General features: G+C 58.7%; 2 protein-coding genes across 2 annotated transcripts; both read left to right on the top strand.

Annotated features, from left to right (window-relative positions):
- The first annotated feature begins 1,532 nt into the window (after positions 1 to 1,532).
- On the top strand, positions 1,533 to 4,526 carry LOC110474381 (transforming growth factor beta activator LRRC32). The gene is made up of 2 exons (XM_021537751.3): positions 1,533 to 1,978; positions 2,513 to 4,526. The coding sequence occupies exons 1-2, from the start codon at positions 1,874 to 1,876 to the stop codon at positions 4,448 to 4,450; spliced, it is 2,043 nt and encodes a 680-aa protein (XP_021393426.2). The 5' UTR covers positions 1,533 to 1,873; the 3' UTR covers positions 4,451 to 4,526.
- Positions 4,527 to 11,332: 6,806 nt separating this feature from the next.
- Positions 11,333 to 14,631, top strand: LOC110474380 (protein Wnt-11b). Its single transcript, XM_021537750.2, has 5 exons — positions 11,333 to 11,403; positions 11,493 to 11,713; positions 12,071 to 12,348; positions 13,487 to 13,779; positions 14,437 to 14,631. Exons 1-5 carry the CDS (start codon positions 11,333 to 11,335, stop codon positions 14,609 to 14,611), a joined length of 1,038 nt encoding a protein of 345 aa, XP_021393425.1. The 3' UTR covers positions 14,612 to 14,631.
- The last annotated feature ends 3,004 nt before the right edge of the window (positions 14,632 to 17,635 follow it).

Raw genomic sequence — 17,635 nt, 5'->3', positions numbered from 1 at the left:
GGAAGGGCAGATCCGATGGACTTGGGTGACCAGGTAGCCTTCTGCTCCCGAACACCCAGGCTGGAGCCCATCACCCACAGCACAGATGTGACCTGGGCAGGGGGTTCTGTCCCTGCTTCCTCCACACCTCAGTCCTGCAGCTCATTCCTCACATCCTTTGGAGACTTCTCCCACAAAAGCCTCGGGGGGAACAGGGAATCTCTCCAACAGATCCTGCTGGAGCCCTGGAGGCAGCATGGAGGGCAGGGAGGCCAAGGAGCACAGGGTAGCTGGTTTCAGAGCAGATCTGTCCCTGCTCAGGCCATGTGGTTCACTCTGCCTTTGTCACAATCCAAGGAAAGCTTCTCGGTGTTTGCCAAGCCTGGTTCACACCCCGTGAAGGAAGTTCACAGCTTGGGATGCAAATGCCCAGGGGTTCTCTGCAGAAGTCCCTGATCCAAATCAGGGACTTTTCAGCTGTGACAGGGGCTGTGTCACCGTGCAGACCCATGTCCAGCAGCTGAGGTGCAGGGGGACGGGCCGGGCTTCCCGGGGCGTGGCAGGGCTGGATGTGCTGGTTCTGCTTTTGGGAGGGCACGGGGGTCATCCCGAGGTCGGTGTTTCCCTGGCAGGAGCTCACATCTGCACAGATGTGCTGTGTGCTCCCTGCTGCCTCCAGCCCTGCCCCAACCCCAGCACCGCGGGGCATCAGCCCAAAATTATGTCCCTGGCCTGTCACCGCTGTCCTGCCTGACCTGGATGCTGGGGACACCAGGCCAGCTCAAGGCTGAGTCACATCCTGAGGTGGCAGAGTGTCGCCCACCACGCTGACTGTCACAGGGTGAGGGGTAACTCAGATGTGTAACTGTGTGCGTACATATATATTTATAAATAATCTATATTTATAATCTTATTTATTTATGTATTTTATGCCTATATATTATTTTTTTCCAGCCAGACACCTCCAGGATTACAGCACGAGCTCTGTGGCTGAAACTTCACATCCTCGGACAACCTTTCAGTAGCCTGAGTTGCTCCTTCACATGGAATTAGCCACACTGATCAAAAAAAAATCAAACTGTGCATTTTGGAGAGTGCCCCGTGAAGCATGAGGGGCGTGTCCCCAAGGAGTGTGTCAGCACTAGGTGGCACAGGGACACGGAGATGCCATCACCAGAAAATGTCCCTGTGGGTGCTCCCGGTGCACAGATCCCGCCTGGCGCTGCCGCAGGGACAGATCCCTTCTGGTCCTGCCCTGGGCGAGGCGGTGACCCGGCAGCCCAGGCGGGGCACGGCTGTGACAGCGAGGAGCCCACAGAGCCCTGGGGATGGAGAGGAGGAGGAGAGGGACCCCAGCTCTGCACATCCCGCTGGGAAGCGGCGGGGAGCCGGGAAGCTGCTGTTTCCCGAGAGAGGCAGAGTCCCCGCGGCTGGGGACGGAGTGGCACTGCCCGGGTGTGACATCGGCTGATCCCACAGCCAGGAGCTGTCCCTGGCTCAGGATGGCTGCGGAGCCCTCGCCAGCTGCCCCTGGTGTCCCGGGAGCTGCCACATCCTGTCCCTGGCACAGGGAAACTCCCCCAAGCCCTCTCAGCTTTCCTACGTGCCACCTCTGCCTCCTGGCATTTGATGTCACGGCGGATCCAGCCGGTCACCTGAGCTCCCTCCTCCCCATCCCGCCGTTTCTCTTTCCCTTCCCTGTGGCTTGGTGCCGTTTTTCCCCCTCTGCGAGCTGATGTCTTTCTTTTCCCACTTCCGTAGCTGCGAACACCCACATGCCTTATCTCCTTCCCCCATCCCATCCTGAAGCCTATTTATACAGAGCCTGGCTCCTGCCCAGCCTGCCAGCGACGCCGCAGGAGCGGGACGGGGCTGGCAGCGCCCGCAGCCCAACATGCTCTGGGCTGCTCGGGGATGGTTCCTGCTCTGCCTGCTCCCGTCCATCCTCAGGGCCCGGGCTAGCCCGGAGACGAAGCCCAGCTCCCCTCTGTGCCAGCAGGTAAGGCTGTTTTCCAAGGAGCACCTGGGCTGGGATGGCTCCAGCAGCGTGGCTGAGGCTGCCGGCATCACCCTGGATCTCCTCCCTGTGGCTCTCACCTTCCCCTCCAGCCTCCATCTCTTTAACTTTTCCTCTGTTTTCCCACCTTGGAGTTGGTCTCCTGTGAGGTGGTCCCTGACATCCAGCTGCTCCCACGTCCCTGCCATGCCTGAGGTGCTCAGAGGATGGAGGGCAGGGATCCAGTGAGGCAGCTGGGAGTCTGGATGGGGAACAGCAGGTTTGTGTCTCCCCAGAAAGAAATCAGCAGCTCCCCATCCAGATTCCCAACTCCAGAGGAAACTGGAGGAAGAGGAAAGGTGGAGCCTACACAGTGCCCTTCCTCTGCCTAAACAGGGATGCTCTGGATCAGCTGGGCTTGGGAAGGGGGATCAGTGCTCCTTCCCACTTCTCATGCCCATCCTGGACAGTAGCTGGCTTGCCTGGAGCTGTGGTTTGTAGCCCCCCCTCACTCACACCTCTCCTGTCTCTCCACAGAGCCCCACGAAGGTGTCTTGCAAAGGAGTTGGCCTGCGGAAATTTCCCAAGGGGCTTGGCCAAGGAATTAAGTACCTTGAACTCTCCAACAACTTCATCCAAAACCTGTCAGGCAGCAACATGCCAGGATTTGGGCAGCTGGAGTACCTGGATGTGTGCTCCAACCAGCTGGAATCCGTGTCAGCCACCGCCCTGGCTGAGCTGCCTCGGCTGCGCTCGCTCCTCCTGGGATCGAACCACCTGGACCGGAATTACTTGGCTAACGGGGAAGCTTTCCATCTGCTCAGGAATATAGAGGTCCTGGACCTGTCTGTGAATAGCCTGGAGAGCCACATGGCCAGCTGGTACATCAGCAACCTCACCAGCCTGAGGGTGCTGGATCTCTCCGGGAACACGATGACCAAGCTGCTGGCAGGGACCTTCCGGAACTCACCGCGGCTGCGCCAGCTCGACCTCAGCAACAACTACATCATGGAGATCCAGGAGGGAGCGTTTGAGCCTCTGGAAGAGCTGGAGGTGCTGAACTTGGCTTTGAATTCCCTCCACTGTATCTCTGGCTTCAGCCTCACGCAGCTGCGAGTTTTAAACCTCAGCCACAATGCCCTGGAGCTCTTCTCCGAGGAGGAGGGAGAGGAGCCCTACCTGCTCCGAGTGCTCGACTTGAGCCATAACAGACTCCTCTATTTTCCAGATCTCCCCAGAGCCCATGATCTCACACACTTAAACCTCTCCAACAACCTCATTGCTTCCCTTCTCCCAGGCTCGCCCCATCCCAGGGAGTTCGTCCTGCCCTACAAGGAGATGCAGAGGTTCAACAGGACCGTGCGTCCCGTGGCCGCTCTGACACACATGGCTGACTTGGATCTCAGCAATAACCGCCTGGAGCTGTTCCCATTTTCCTTCTTCCACAGTCTGGGCTCCCTGCACAGCCTCAGCCTGGCAAGGAACTGTCTCCAGGACGTGGCCAGGGAGTCTGTCACCAATGGCACGGAGCTGTCCGTGCGCTCGCTGGACCTCCACAGCAACGCCCTCCGCGTGCTGCCACGCTGGTTCTTCGATTCCCTGCCTCACCTGGAATCCATGGATCTGGGCTCCAACAGCCTCCAGCCTTGTGAGAGCCAAGGCAGTGACCAGGGAAGGGATTTGGGAGGGCATTCTCACACATCAGCCCCCAGAGACACCTGCACCCCCTTCTACAACGTGCCTCGCTTGAAGCACCTGAGCCTGTCCAAGAACAACATCTCCAGGCTGCAGCCCCGTGCCTTCAACCGGACCCCGCTGCTCTCCCTGGACCTGTCGGGAAACAGGGACTTGTCCATGCCCACGGGAGCGCTGGCAGGGTTGGAGCTGTCCCTGCAGGAGCTCTCTCTGAGGGACAACCAGATGGACGAGGCAGCGCTGCCCTGCCTGGGCACGCTCCGAGCGCTGGACCTGTCGGGCAACCACCTGAGCCTGCTGCCCACGGGGCTTTCCTGCTCCCCGCTGGAGAGCCTGGACGTTCGGAATAACCGCCTGCAGGCCTTGGGAACAGTCAGGAGCTGGTCCCACAGCCTGAGGGCCGTGGCCGTGGCCGGGAACCCCTGGAGCTGCTGCTCGCTGGGCTGGCTGGACGCGCTGCGTGCGGCCGGCGCGGCCGTGCCGGACCTGCGCCAGGCCCGCTGCGTCTTCCAGGAGCGTGGCCGGAATAGCTCGGCCAGGATCACCGACACTCCCCGCTGGGTCTGTCCCCAGCCCGAGGGCACTGCCTCCCTGGCCCTGCTCGTGGCCCTGATGGGCCTTTCCCTCCTCGGTGCCTGGGCTTTCTGCCTCCTGAGGAAAGGGCGGAAGGCTCCAGGATGTGCGGGACTTGAGAGCAACAGGGTGGGAGTGTCCCAGCCCCATCCCAAAGGACAGGGGCCAACCGAGGAGAGGCCACCTGACAGCATCACCAAAGTGTAGCCCAGACGTGCAGCCATCAGCCAGAACTCTAATTATTATTAATAATATTAATTTTAATAACATTATTGTGGTGTAAGTCTCGCTGGTACCTGCGTGATTTGTGAACCCAGTGACAGGAGCGTGGTGGGTGCTGGGCTCTGAGCCACCTCCCCTTCTCCAGAAGGGACATTCCCCAATCCTCTCTGATCCCTGCCAGAAATTAAACACGGAATTTGGGGTGCCATAACATGTTCCCATCTCAGGAAACCAAGCCCTGAGCTGGCTGCATTGAGCACCCCTCTTCCTCCACATCGCACTCAGCTGGCCAGGAATTGTCTCCATTGTGGCCACCTGGTTATTTCCCAGCTAGCCCAGCAGCCCCTTTAAGAAGGTTTAATAGCTCTGCTAACTCCCTGCTGCTGCTCCTGAGGCATTCCCTAATCCAGGAGGAAGCAGGAGGGAGTGGGAATGGTGCTTGGTGGTGGCTCTCAGTGCTGGGATGAGGAGGGGGTTTCTGTGGGACCCTGCCCACCTCTCTGCTGCCTTTCCTTGCTGCAGATGCTGGGAGGAATTCCACGCTGTCCTCACCCACTGGGATAGTGGGAATGGGAGAAGTGGGGGTCTGTGCTGTCCCTGGCTGGTACAAGATGTCCCACCCTCAGTGCCAGGACCTCCGAGGTGACAGTGGCAGAGAGAGCTGGTCCCAGCACGAGGTAAGTGCTGCCCAAGTCATGGTCCTGGATGGATTTGGCACCCTCTGAGCACCCCCCAAAGCCAGGGATGACCCAGGGGCTCAGACCCCAGCTCAGCAAGGCAGCAGGAGGAGATGTTGAGTGGGACTGTCACTGTGTGGTGCTGTCCATCTCTCTCTTGGATGACCTGCCCAGGTCCCCAGGGCAGAGTGGGAGCACCTGAAGGGCTGGGCCAGCTCCAGGAAATATAAAACTGAGGCTGCAGTGAAACCTGTAACATTTCACATCCATTTGGTTCCACCTTGGAAATCCCCAGCTGGGCCCAGTCACCTCCACACACCTGGTGGGTTGGAGCTGTGGGAGCAAAAGGGCTTGGAAGTTACTTAAAATCCCAATTGCTTAATTTTGTTCCTTTTTTTTTTTTTTTTTTTTTTTTTGAAGCTTATAATGGTTTTACTGGGAAGGAGAAAGGGCATTTTTGGTGTAAAATATGTCAGGGCTTCAGCTCCCTGTCCTTTGCTGGGCATACAGCTCCAGGACCCCTGGTGACTTTGGTGGCCCCCACATTTCCACCCCTGCCTCAGTTTCCCTCTGCAGAGCTCTGTGCCCTGTCACAGCGAGTGTCCATGGCAGGGAAGCCTGTCACTGTGTGTCACCACCCTGCAGGACCTTGGGGACAGGAGGGAACCCAGCCTCCTGTCAGGGCTGCTGTTTGCTGGATCTCCTGCTCCCACACACCCCTTCCCCTTGGAGCTCCTGTTCCTGTGTCCCACAGCTCACAAAAGCCCCAGTGCCACAGCCACCTCTGTCCCCTCCCATCCCGGTGCTGTCCCTGAGGAGCCAAGGCCAGCTGGGCTCTGGGCATGGAGTGTCCCAGGAGCTGCTGGGGCTTCTCCCCAGCACTGTCCCCCATCCTTGGGTGGCACCTGAGCTCCCTAGGGCAGGGACCTGCTTCCCCAGTGTCCCCAGGTGAGTTCAGACTGTCCCCGGGGCAGGATTTGCTTTTCCAGTGCTCAGCAAGGTGGGTGAGCTCAGCACATCCCAGTGCCGGGCCAGCCTCCCGCCCCGGCGCTGGGTGACATTGCAGGGACACTTCACGGCCCCAGGTGCCTTCACCGGGTGTTTCTGGTGCATTTTCGTGGCCTCTGCTCCTGGTTTAGCCCCTTCCCAGGCTGTGCTCCCATCACCAGGAGATGTCCTGGCTTTGTGCTGCGCTCCCACAGCGGCTCCCTGGCTTAGCTGGGAGCTGGGGACGGGCGGGGACACGGCCGGGTGCTCAGGGCACTCGGTGCCAGGCGCTGCCTCGGGCATCCTGAGTGTCCCCAGCCCTGTTTATCCAGTGTCGTGTCCCCGCCGAGCAGCAGCTGGCAGGGCTTGACCCCTTCAGGGCAGTGGCACTTGGGGACAGCAGCTGCTGATGCTGAAGTTTCTCTGGGGATCAAAGAATCTGCTGAAAAACGCATTAAAAATAGAGGGGGGAGAATCCTGGGGCTGGTTTTACCCCATGGAAAAAGCTCCCGAATAACTGGACTTGATCTCAGAGGGTTTTTTCCAACCCTAAGGATTCTGTAAAGCCCAGGGTAAGGGGGGAAGAGGGAGAACTTCCCAGGCTGAGGAGGGACTGTGAAGGTGTGGAAAATGAGCCAGGGCAATGCTGTTGGGTTATCACCATGACTGATGTCTGTGTGCTCTCCTGCCTCAAAGGAGAAGGGGATTCCAGGTTGTGCTCTCGTGGATTTGCCAAGAATTGAATCTGAGGGCAATGTCCCCTTCTTCCAGCCCCAGGAACAGCTTGGCCAGGAGCAGGACATGAGGTGAGCCTGTGCTGGCCCAGGGGACAATGAGATGGCACCAAACCACGTTTGTGTCCCCAGAACCAGCACAAGGCCAAGAGAAACCCAGGCTCTGTGCTGAGTTTTGCATTGCTCCTCATCCAGAGCTTCCCGTGCCTTAGAGGAAATTGTTTCCCTATCCCAGGCATGTCTTGGCATTTCCAGTGTTTTCTTGATCCAGAAGGAGGGCAAAAGATCTGTAGAATATTAAATTTTGAACAAATAAAGTGGCCATGCCAAAAATGTTGCATTTTCTTGTCAGGCTGGGAGGCGGCAGGAGTGTAAATTTTGGTCTGACAAAAAAAGCAGCAGTGATTAAAATGTTGTGACCATTGACAAATTTTCTAGAGAACTGGTTGAGAAATCCAGCAGAACTCATTCTTTCCAGTGGAAAGCCTCCACATTTCCCTGGATCTGCATTTTCTAAGAAGAATAGATTTTTATCAAAAATTTCCACCGAGCTGTTTCACTAACCCAGGTGGAAATTACCTTCCCTCAACTCGCTTAAAATTACAGCAGTTTCGCTTTTCCCCTTTTTCTTATTACTTTTTCCCTTTTCCCTCTTTTTTTTTTTTTGTATTTTTTTCATGAAGCAGAGCTTCATCTGCTGCAGGATATCCTGGGAAGTGCCTGGCAGATCTCCCTCCTCAGCCAATCCCATCTGGGCAGAGCGAGGAGAGGAGAGCATTTCTCCTCCTCTGTGTTCAGACAGAGCCCAAATTAACCTAAATCTCCCCAGTCCTGATAAGATAAGGACGATAAGGAGTCATTTCACCCAGCTGAAGGTACATCCCCTTCCAGAGGGCTGCAGGAGGTACCATTTCTTTCATTTTCCCTGCTATTGCTGCAGCTCCCATTCCCAAATCCTTCTGATCTCATCCAGGCCCATCCTCGTGCCGTGTTCTGGCTGCCTGGGATGTGCTCCTGGTGAATGTGGCGCTTTCTCCGTGGCTTTGGGATGGGACAAGAGGCTGGTGGCACCTCCAGGACACTGCCCTGTGTCCCTCCCATCCGTAGGGCTGCTTCCCATTATCCCTCCGTGCCACAGCGGCTCCGTGACTGGCACAGCTCCCCTGGCAGCTCTGCCCAGCCCGCGGGGGAGCCCGGGCGTGTCGTTCATGACACTTTTCCTCCTCCCCAGGGGCTCTGGCCGGGCTGGGACCTCCATCCCGAGGCGCCTCGGGGTGTGGCACAGGAGGGACGTGTCCCCCTGTGTCCCTCCTGCCTCTGCAGTGTCACCTCCCCGGGACAGATGTGCCAGATGTTCTGCAGCTGGATCCTCCCTCCCAGCTGTGCCCGCACGGGGACACTGCCGAGGGCACAGGGAAGTGTCACCCTGTGTTGTGCCCCCACGCAGACCCTGCTGTCCCTGCTCCCAGGAGCACATCCCAGGCAGCCAGAACACGGCACGAGGATGGGCCTGGATGAGATCAGAAGGATTTGGGAATGGGAGCTGCAGCAACAGGAGGGAAAATGAAAGAAATGGTACCTCCAGCAGCCCTCTGGAAGGGGATGTCCCTTCAGCTGGGTGAAATGACTCCCTATCGTCCTTATCAGTTTGGGTTTGGGACGCTGTGGGGACGTGACACTGGGAGGTGGCTCTGCAGGATCAGGTGCCTGCCACCCCCAGCCTGGGGGGAAGGGGATGGTTTCCCTGAAGGAACGCTGGGCTCCTGCCACCCAGGGTGACCGTCCCACTGACCCCAGCCTCCAGAGGGGACAGGATGCTGCCAGCGTCCAGCAGCAGCAGGAATCTCACGGAGCGTCAGTGCCACTGGACCAGGTGCCACCACCCCCCGCGTCACCGCCACCGCAGTGGCACGGCCCCACTGAAGGGATGTGGCTCCTCGCAGGGGTAGGTGAGGCTGGGGTGGGGAGCCGAGGTCAGCGGGGCCTGAGGGGACACTTTGATGGCAGGGAAACCCCTGGAAGGTCCCTGGACCTGCCCCTGCTGAACCTGGGTGTCAGGGACATCGGGAGCTGGGACAGCGCATGGGGACCCCGCGTGCTCACAGGGGTCAGGATCCACTCGCGGCTGTTTGCTTTGGCCCCTGGGGCCCAGCAGGGAGGGACACCAACCTTTGGCCCTCCAGGACAGCTCTTTGCTGTTCCTCCACTAAAGCCTCATCCCAGGAGCTCTGAGCCAGCCAGCTCTGCCCCTTTAGCCCCTCCTGGAGCTGTCCCCTGTGTCCCCAGGGTGGCCACACCAGGCAGGGGGACGGGACCTTTCCCAATGTTCTCCTGGCTCCTTTGGTCTCCCCCCAGCAGTGAAGCCCCAGCTGGGGAAGGGAAGCCTCCCCTGGGCTGGGAATCCCCTCCTGCCCCCCGCCAGCCCAGCTTGGAAGGGGAAGGAAGGGGTATTTTTAGCACTCACCCTCTGCTTGTTCCAAGGATTGAGCTAAAAAGAGGAATTGACGTTCAAAGGAGGGCTGGCTTTGCTTTAAAAGGAAGGGTTTGTGTTTTTCCTACTACTCGGTCATTGCAAAACTTTCCTGTGAAGAGGGATTGGTAAAAATACCTCTGGTGGGAGGTGGCAGCGTGTGACATCGGTGCACGGTTCCCTCTGCTGGCGCTGCTTCCTTCCATTGCCCGGCTCCCAGGGTGAGCTCCCATCCCCAAGGAAGGGATGGGGTGGGACTCAGCCCCCCTGTCCTGCTGCTGGTCACAGCTCCCATCACCTGTGAGGGGAATTCCCTCCTGCCAGCCCATGCTGGAGTGGTTCCTCTCTGCATTCCTGCTCTCCAGCAGCTCTTCCTGACCATTCTAACACCTTCGGAACCCCCTGGGAACTCAGGTGCCTTCCCAGCTGCCATCCAACCCCAGCGTTGTCCTGACAACCCCCTGGAGATCCTCCAGGTCCCAAAACAAGACACCATCCACGCCCTGAGGAGGAGTTGAGCTGGGAGCCACAAGGGCCAGGATCCAAAACATCGGGTTTGGTGTTTAGGGGTCATCCCTGTGTTGCTCCTTTTCTCTCTGCCCTTTAACCATTCCCTTTGTAACTTGGTGGGGGATTCGGGAGTGACCTGGGACCCCTCCTCAAGGGCTCCAGCACAATGGGTCATGGCCTTTGCATCCCAAGGGAAGGACAATGACTCAAGCTGTGACCTGATTTCAATGCACATGATCCCAAGTCAAAGGAAGGTCACAAGGGGACAATAATCACCCGCCCAGGCATGTCCTGTCAAGGTGAGAGGTCACAAGGGATGACAACCAGCCCCCAGTTTGGTTCTGTCAAGGAAAAACACCTTCCAGAAAGAGAGGAAGCAGCACAGCCAGGGAGAAAGTGAAAGCCTAAAAAGTGGGTTTCGACCTGTCACCCTTTCCAAACCCTGAGGTCAGCTGGGCTTGTGTCAAATGCCACGTCCCACTGCGGGAAAATCCCAGCCCACCTGGTTCCTCACGGGCTCCAAGCAGCACTTTTGGTTTTGTACTTGTAGGAGAGAGAGATCCCAAGAAATGCACCTTGTGACAGGCACGAGCCAGCCCTGGTGCCCTGCCATGGCAGAGAAAGAAACAGAAATTATGAATTATGAGCCTGTGCTGACCCTAAAGGAGGGTGCAGCCAGCGGGTCAGGCTCTGTTCCCAGGGGACACGGGACAGGACAGAGCTTCCAGCTGTGCCAGGGAGGTTTGGTTGGATATTAGGGAAAATTTCTCATGGAAAGGACACGCAGGGCAGTGGTGGAGTCAAACCCCTGCAGGGATTTAAAATCCATGTGGATGTGGCACCTTGGGGACGTGGTCAGTGTGGCCTTGGTGGTGCTGGGGGAGCATCCCGCAGCAGCTCATCCCCCAGCCCCCTCCCAGGTGCAGTTTGGGGACGGTCACTGCTGCTGGCAGCTGGCGCTCCCTGCAGCCCCTCCTTGTCCCTAACCCTGCGAACGGCACCGAATCCGCCTTTGTTCCCCTCCCCGGGGGGCAGGACCCGCTGCTAGAAAAGGGGTGGTGGGGCTGAGCAGCCCCAGCCCTGCTCGCAGAGCCTGTCCCAGCCCCATCCCAGCTCCTAGTCCCCATCCCAGCCCCAGCCCAGCTCCATTCCAGCTCCCAGTCCCCATCCCAGCTCCCCGTCCCCATCCCAGCCCCAGCCTTGCTCACAGAGCCTGTCCCAGCCCCATCCCAGCCCCATCCCAGCCCCATCCCAGCTCCATCCCAGCTCCTAGTCCCCATCCCAGCCCCAGCCTTGCTCACAGAGCCTGTCCCAGCCCCATCCCAGCTCCTATTCCCCATCCCAGCCCCAGCCCTGCTCGCAGAGCCTGTCCCAGCCCCATCCCAGCTCCCAGTCTCCATCCCAGCCCCATCCCATCTCCCAGCCCCATCCCAGCTCCCAGTCTCCATCCCAGCCCCATCCCAGTCCCCATCCCAGCCCCACTCCGGCCATGGGCCGCCCTGCCGCCGCTGCCACCGCGCTGCTGTGCCAGCTGGGGCTCTCCGCAGCCATCCAGTGGCTGTGAGTCGGGAATCTCTCCTTCCAGAGCCCTTCTTGGCGGTCCCTCGGGGCTCTGTGGCCCCCCCAGTGACCCCCACCTCTCCCCACAGCGGGCTGGCGGGCAGCGGGGTGGCCTGGAACGAGAGCCAGCACTGCCGGCTGCTGCTGCCGGAGCAGCTGCAGCTCTGCCGCCGGCACCTGGAGCTGATGCCCAGCATGGTCCTGGCTGCCCGCCGGACGCAGCAGCTGTGCCAGCAGAGCTTTGCCGACATGAGGTGGAACTGCTCCTCCATCCAGCGCGCCCCCAGCTTCGGCCCCGACCTGCTCACAGGTAAGGGATGCTCCCCCCGCCCAGCCGCTGCTCCCGCTCTGCCCCCCGGGAGCATCCCATTCTGCTTTTTGGGGTAAATGTCCTGCTTTTACGTGGTGTTAATCTTCCTGTGCAAGTTCCGTCTAGGGGAGGTGACAGACACTAACTTCCATTTCAAACGGCTGCCAGAGGCTCCCAAAAAAGCAGGGGAAGAGGTGGGGATCCAGGCAGTGTAACACAGGGGCCGTGGGTTAAAACACAAAAATGGAGAGGCCTTGGCATTATCCCGCTGCAAGGCGAAATACAGAAACTCCTTGCACTGTGCGAGGAGAGTCTGGCCGGGCAGGGAGGAAGGAATTATCCTTGTTTTCTCCGCAGGAACACGGGAAGCCGCCTTCGTGCACGCCCTGGCAGCGGCGGCCGTGGCGCAGGGCATCGCCCGCTCCTGCGCCTCCGGAGAAATCCCGCTGTGCTCCTGCGGCCCCGGCCCCTCCGAGCCCCCCGTGCCCGGCTCCCGCTGGGGCGGCTGCGGTGACAACCTGAGCCACGGCCTCCAGCTCGGAGCCGCCTTCGCCGACGGCTCCGCCAGAGCCGGCACCGGCAGCACGCCCGGGCTCCGGGCCGTGAACCGGCACAACGGGGCCGTGGGACGGGCGGTGGGTGCGGGAGCCCCGGGTCTGCAGGTTGGGAGGGGGGATACAGAGCTCACCAGGGCTGCTGCAGGTTGGGATGGGGGATACAGAGCTCACCAGGGCTGCTGCAGGTTGGGATGAGGGATTTGGAACCCACCAGGGCTGCTGCAGGTTGGGATGGGGGGTACGGAGCCCACCAGGGCTGCTGAGCTCTGGGATGGGGGATATGGAACCCACCAGGGCTGCTGCAGGTTGGGATGGGGGGTACGGAGCCCACCAGGGCTGCTGCAGGTTGGGATGAGGGATATGGAACCCACCAGGGCTGCTGTAGGTTGGGATGGGGGATATAGAGCCACCAGGAATGCTGTGGGTTGGGATGATGGCTATGGAGCCCACCAGGGCTGCTGCAGGTTGGGATGGGGGATATAGAGCCACCAGGAATGCTGTGGGTTGGGATGATGGCTATGGAGCCCACCAGGGCTGCTGCAGGTTGGGATGAGGGATATGGAGCCCACCAGGAATGCTGCACTCCGGGATGGGGTGTATGAGCCCCCTGGCACTGACACAGTGGGGCTGAGCCTTCCCCGGGACTACCCAGGGGTGACACAGTGGGTCCAGGCCCCTGGGGGAGATGGAGCCCAGCACCCCTCACAGCAGGGGCAGAGATCCCTATTGTAAGGCAGCAGATGCCAGCCAGATTTTCGGGATGTTCTGAACATCAGGAGGCAACAAAATGGTTAAAAAGGGTGTTAGCAGACACCCTCTCACCCACACTGCTGCCCACCCCCAGACATCCCGTGGGCACATCTGACACTTCACACCAGTATTCCCAGTTAGCTGATATTTCACACCAGTACTTCCAGCTCACTGGAAACAGAGCCAGTCCTGCCCCACTCCAGCTGGGCTCCCCAACCCATCTGGTTTTGTGCTTCCATCAACTCCTGTTCCCCAGGAGAGGCTTGGGAAGCCTCCAGCCCTGCTGCCAGCTCCCCTGGGAAGTTCCCCAAGGATCAGGCTCTTACCAGAAGGGACTGAAGCAGGCCTGAGCCCCTGCTTGCCCCATTATACTCTGCTCATGCCTTGACACTCCCATGGGACTGCCCTTGGGAGCCAATCCCTGGGGCAGTGCCAGGAGGGAGCAAACTCACCTGTTTCCCTGCAGGTGCTCAGTGACTCCCTGGATACCAGGTGTAAATGCCACGGGGTTTCAGGCTCCTGCTCAGTGAAAACCTGCTGGAAAGGCCTGCCAGACCTGGGTGAAATTGCCTCTGACCTCAAATCCAGGTACCTGGCAGCCCTCAAGGTCACCCATCGGCTCGTGGGGTCCAGGAAGCAGCTGATCCCCAAGGAGGGGGATGCCAGGCCAGTGACAGAGATGGATCTGGTTTATCTCATCAACTCTCCTGACTACTGCACCCCAAACCCCCAGCTGGGCTCTCTGGGGACACAGGACAGGTAGGAAGAGCTCAGCCTCTGATTCTGGAGTGCCTGTTCCGCTGGGTTTGAGTGTCCTGGGGAGCTGATGGGGATGGGCTGGGGTGGGCTTGCAGCAGATCCCTGAATCCCTGTTTTGTGAGACTCCTCCTGCACTGCTGTGTCCAGGTCGGGGGACCCCAACACAAGAGGGGCAGGAACTTGTTCAGCAAGTCCATGTGTGCTCATGGAGATGCTCCCAGGGCTGGAGCCAGGCTGGGAGAGCTGGGGGTGCTCACCTGGAGAGGAGAAGGCTCCAGGGTGATCCCAGAGCCCCTTCCAGGGCCTAAAGAGAGATGGAGAGGGACATGGAACAAGGGATGGAGGGACAGGACACAGGAAATGGCTTTCCACTGACAGGGTTAGTTGGGATATTGGGAAGGAATTCCTGGCTGTGAGGATGGGGAGGCCGTGGCATAGGATGCCCAGAGAAGTTGTGGCTGCCCCTGGATCCCTGGAAGTGCCCAAGGCCAGGTTGGACAAGGGCTTGGAGCAACCTGGGCTGGTGGAAGGTGTCGCTGCCCATGGCAGGGGTGGCACAGGGTGATCTTTAAGCTCCATCCAACCCATGACTCCATGATCCTGCTGCCCACCAGCTCTGGGGGAGGGCAGCTCCCCAGGTGCCACCTCTCCCCGCAGGCCGTGCAACAGGAGCTCGGTGGGCAGTGACAGCTGTGACCTGCTGTGCTGTGGCCGTGGCTACAACACCTACACGGAGGAGGTGCAGGAGCGCTGCCACTGCCGCTACCGCTGGTGCTGCTCCGTGGTGTGCAGGCGCTGCCGGCGCCGCCTGGAGAGACACGTCTGCAAATGAGCAGGGGAACCCACCAGGCACGGCTGGACACCCGGAGCCCATCCCAAGGGATGCCCCCAGCCAGGAGGAAGCTGTGCAGGAAGCCTGGTCTCTCGTGGAAAGCCTCAGACTGAGAGATTTTGGGATGCCTTCGGTCTCTTCCAAGCCAGACTTCAGGGCAGGACAAAGAGCAGCTGGTCAGTGGGCAGCCCTTTGTCTCCAGCTGGGAAAAGCCATTGATCATTCCACAGGCCCCTTTCTCCAGGGGGAACGGGGGGACCCTGGGCTGCCATTGTCCCTTTGCAGGAGGATTCTGACAGCAGCCTGAAAGCCAGGAGTGATAGATGGAAGGGGGTAGAGTTATCCACTGGGGGAAGGCTGTAGGGATGGAATGCTGCTGCTTTGGGTGAGGGGGCCACGGGCAGCTCCTTTGGGAACAGGATTCTGCTGTGGGCTCATGCAGGGGAAAACACTGCTCCAGGGCCTTCTGCAGCATCCCGGTGGATGCACGGAGGTGGTGCTGCTCCTGTTGGTGGCAGAGACATCAGGGACAGGAGAGCTCCTGGGGCTGCCAAAACTGGGCAGCCTGGCAAACCACCCCTGACTGTGTGTTAACAACCCAGCCATGGCATCAGTGTGAATTCTGTCCCCATATCAGAGGTGGGAGCACACTCAATACATGAAATTCTCATGGCTTGTCCTTCCTGCCCCTCCTTGTGGCCCACTGAGGTCTTCAGCCCATTCCTTCCACCCTTTGGAATCAGGTGTGTTGGAATTCTGGCCTGGAGAGTGGACACAACTCCGGGGTCTTGGGGAAGCAAGAAATAACCTTTATTTTCTGTACTTCCTGTAAGTGGGATTCTGGTGTGTATTTTTAAATAAATGTTATAACTCTCTGTGCCTAGTTCTCTAGGACAATCTTCCCTCCATGTCCTTCCAAGCTGGTGCTAGAGAAAGAGGCTGTAAGGAGAGCCTTGTGTCCACAAAGCCCCATGTCTATATACTTTTCCTTTCACATATCTGAGGACCAGCTCAGTTTCAACTCTTTCAGCTTCTCACTGGCCCAGATTTGCCTTTAATTACAGATCCCTGCCTTCCTCTGCTCCTGTTTTATCCCCTGCTTCCTCAGGTCTCTGTCTGCCTGGGAACTGCCTGCCTGGGATTCAGGGCTGGTGCTGGAAGCTGTGGCAGTCCAGGGTTATTTTCTGATCCTTGGGAATTTTGGCTGGATGAGCCAAGGGTGTGTGTGAGCAGCAAGGAGTTGGGAGCCAGGGATGGGGGCTCCCACATTTCCTTTAGCACGGAATCTGGCCAAGCGCATGGATGGGATGAGATTCCTGCTGGTGCAGCCTTTGGACAGAAAGGATGAGTCCAAACAGGTGCTGGAGGGACTCCACAGCACCAGGAGGACAGGTAAAGGGTATAGGGATCCTCGGGTGGATTCCAGCAGTTCCCAGCATTGCCTGGAGGCTCCAGCAACTCCGTTTTATTTTTGGTTCCCATTGACTGGAGTTGGCCGCGCTCAGCCCGAGCCCAGCTGGAGGATTACTCATTTCCATATCCATTCCATCATTTTTAATGGTCTCTGCTGGGTCACGGAATCAATGCATGAGCTTTTCTTGTAAAACATCCCCTCCCCTTAATGTGCTCCAGGTTTCTGTGCGAGCAGGAAGGAATCGGAGGTGGCTCGAGAGGACGCAGGGGTTGGAAGCTGAGCTCGGTCGGGGAGTGCCAGGAGCGAGTTAAGCTCGTTTATCAGTTGTTGATGTGCCATTGACTGGCTCTGCCTGCTGCCGCCTCCCTTGCGAGAGCGCCGGCAAAACCGCAGCTGCCCAAGGCCAAAGCGACCCCGAGTTTTCCTTTAGAATGCAAATTAAGGGTCAGTGCCCGGCATTCCCCAGAAAAAGGAGTTTCGTTCAGCTGCCGGGCTGCAGATTAGCCGCTGTTTCTGCGTCCTGGGGGCTGCAGGTACTAAATCAGGATTGCTTCAATGCCTTCCCTCCATCCACCTCCCAGCGCATCCCACATCACAGGGAGGTGGCACCGGGAGGGGCTGCGAACTCCGCCGAGCATTGCAAAACGAGCTGGTGAGAGGGAAAAAAAACCGGGAAGGGTCTTGTGTAGTGAGAACTCCAGCCAGGAGGGTGGGAAGTGTGATTTGCATTTGATAACTACAAACACGCATCGCCTGGGGGAGAGGAGAGGAGCCACAATAGCAAGGAATGCCCAGGGGAGCTGTCGGGATCCCTCCTAGAGAGGTCCCGTTGGAATTTCTGCCTGGGAAAAGGCAGGGTCAAGTGCTGAATATGCAGAATCTACTCCTCCTCTCCCTCCTTGACTCCAAGCCCGTCAGGGAAGAGCTGGGAAAAGACTGGAGGGGGTCACAGAGCTGCCGGAATCCTGCGGGAAAAGGGAAGGCGCCGGAATTAGCTGGAGGGTGCAAAGGGTCAGGCTGGCAGGGGGTGACAGCTCTGTGACAACGCTCTCGGTGGGAGCTGCTGGAATCCGGCCCACACCTGGAATTAGCGGGGATGTGAGACCTGCAGGGCTGGGAGCATCCCGCAGGAGCCGGGAGCCGTGGGATGGGCGCGGTGGAAATGACCCCTGTGTTTGTCCCCGGGGGTTTTAAGGGAGTAGCGTCGGTGTGAACGTGGTTATTTGTTGCTGGTCAAACTTGTGCAAACAATGAAGTCGGGAGGAAGGCGAGTGATTTTCATGGGTTCTTTTGATTTCGCTGTTAAAACGCTGATTTATTTATTTTTCTTTTTATTTCCTTATTCATTGAGGGATGCCACATAACTCATTCCAGGAGGATAATACGAGCAACAAACCGTTGGTAATTAAGTATTTTGGAGGGAGGATGACTCCAAAAGTTCAAGGATATGTTGGGCCATTTCTTCTGCACAGCCTGGAGTGCTGCTCCCGCTGGAATGTGGATGGGGACCCGCACTTGCTTTTCCTTGTGCTGCTCACAGAGCTGAGGCAGGAGCAGGAGAAAGCCCAGGCTGGGCTCAGCTGAGGGTCGACATCTCACACAATCAGGGA

The sequence above is a fragment of the Lonchura striata genome, chromosome 14 (assembly GCF_046129695.1).
Source record: "Lonchura striata isolate bLonStr1 chromosome 14, bLonStr1.mat, whole genome shotgun sequence".
Lineage (NCBI taxonomy): Eukaryota > Metazoa > Chordata > Aves > Passeriformes > Estrildidae > Lonchura > Lonchura striata.
This window is presented reverse-complemented; position numbering and strand designations above follow the sequence as displayed.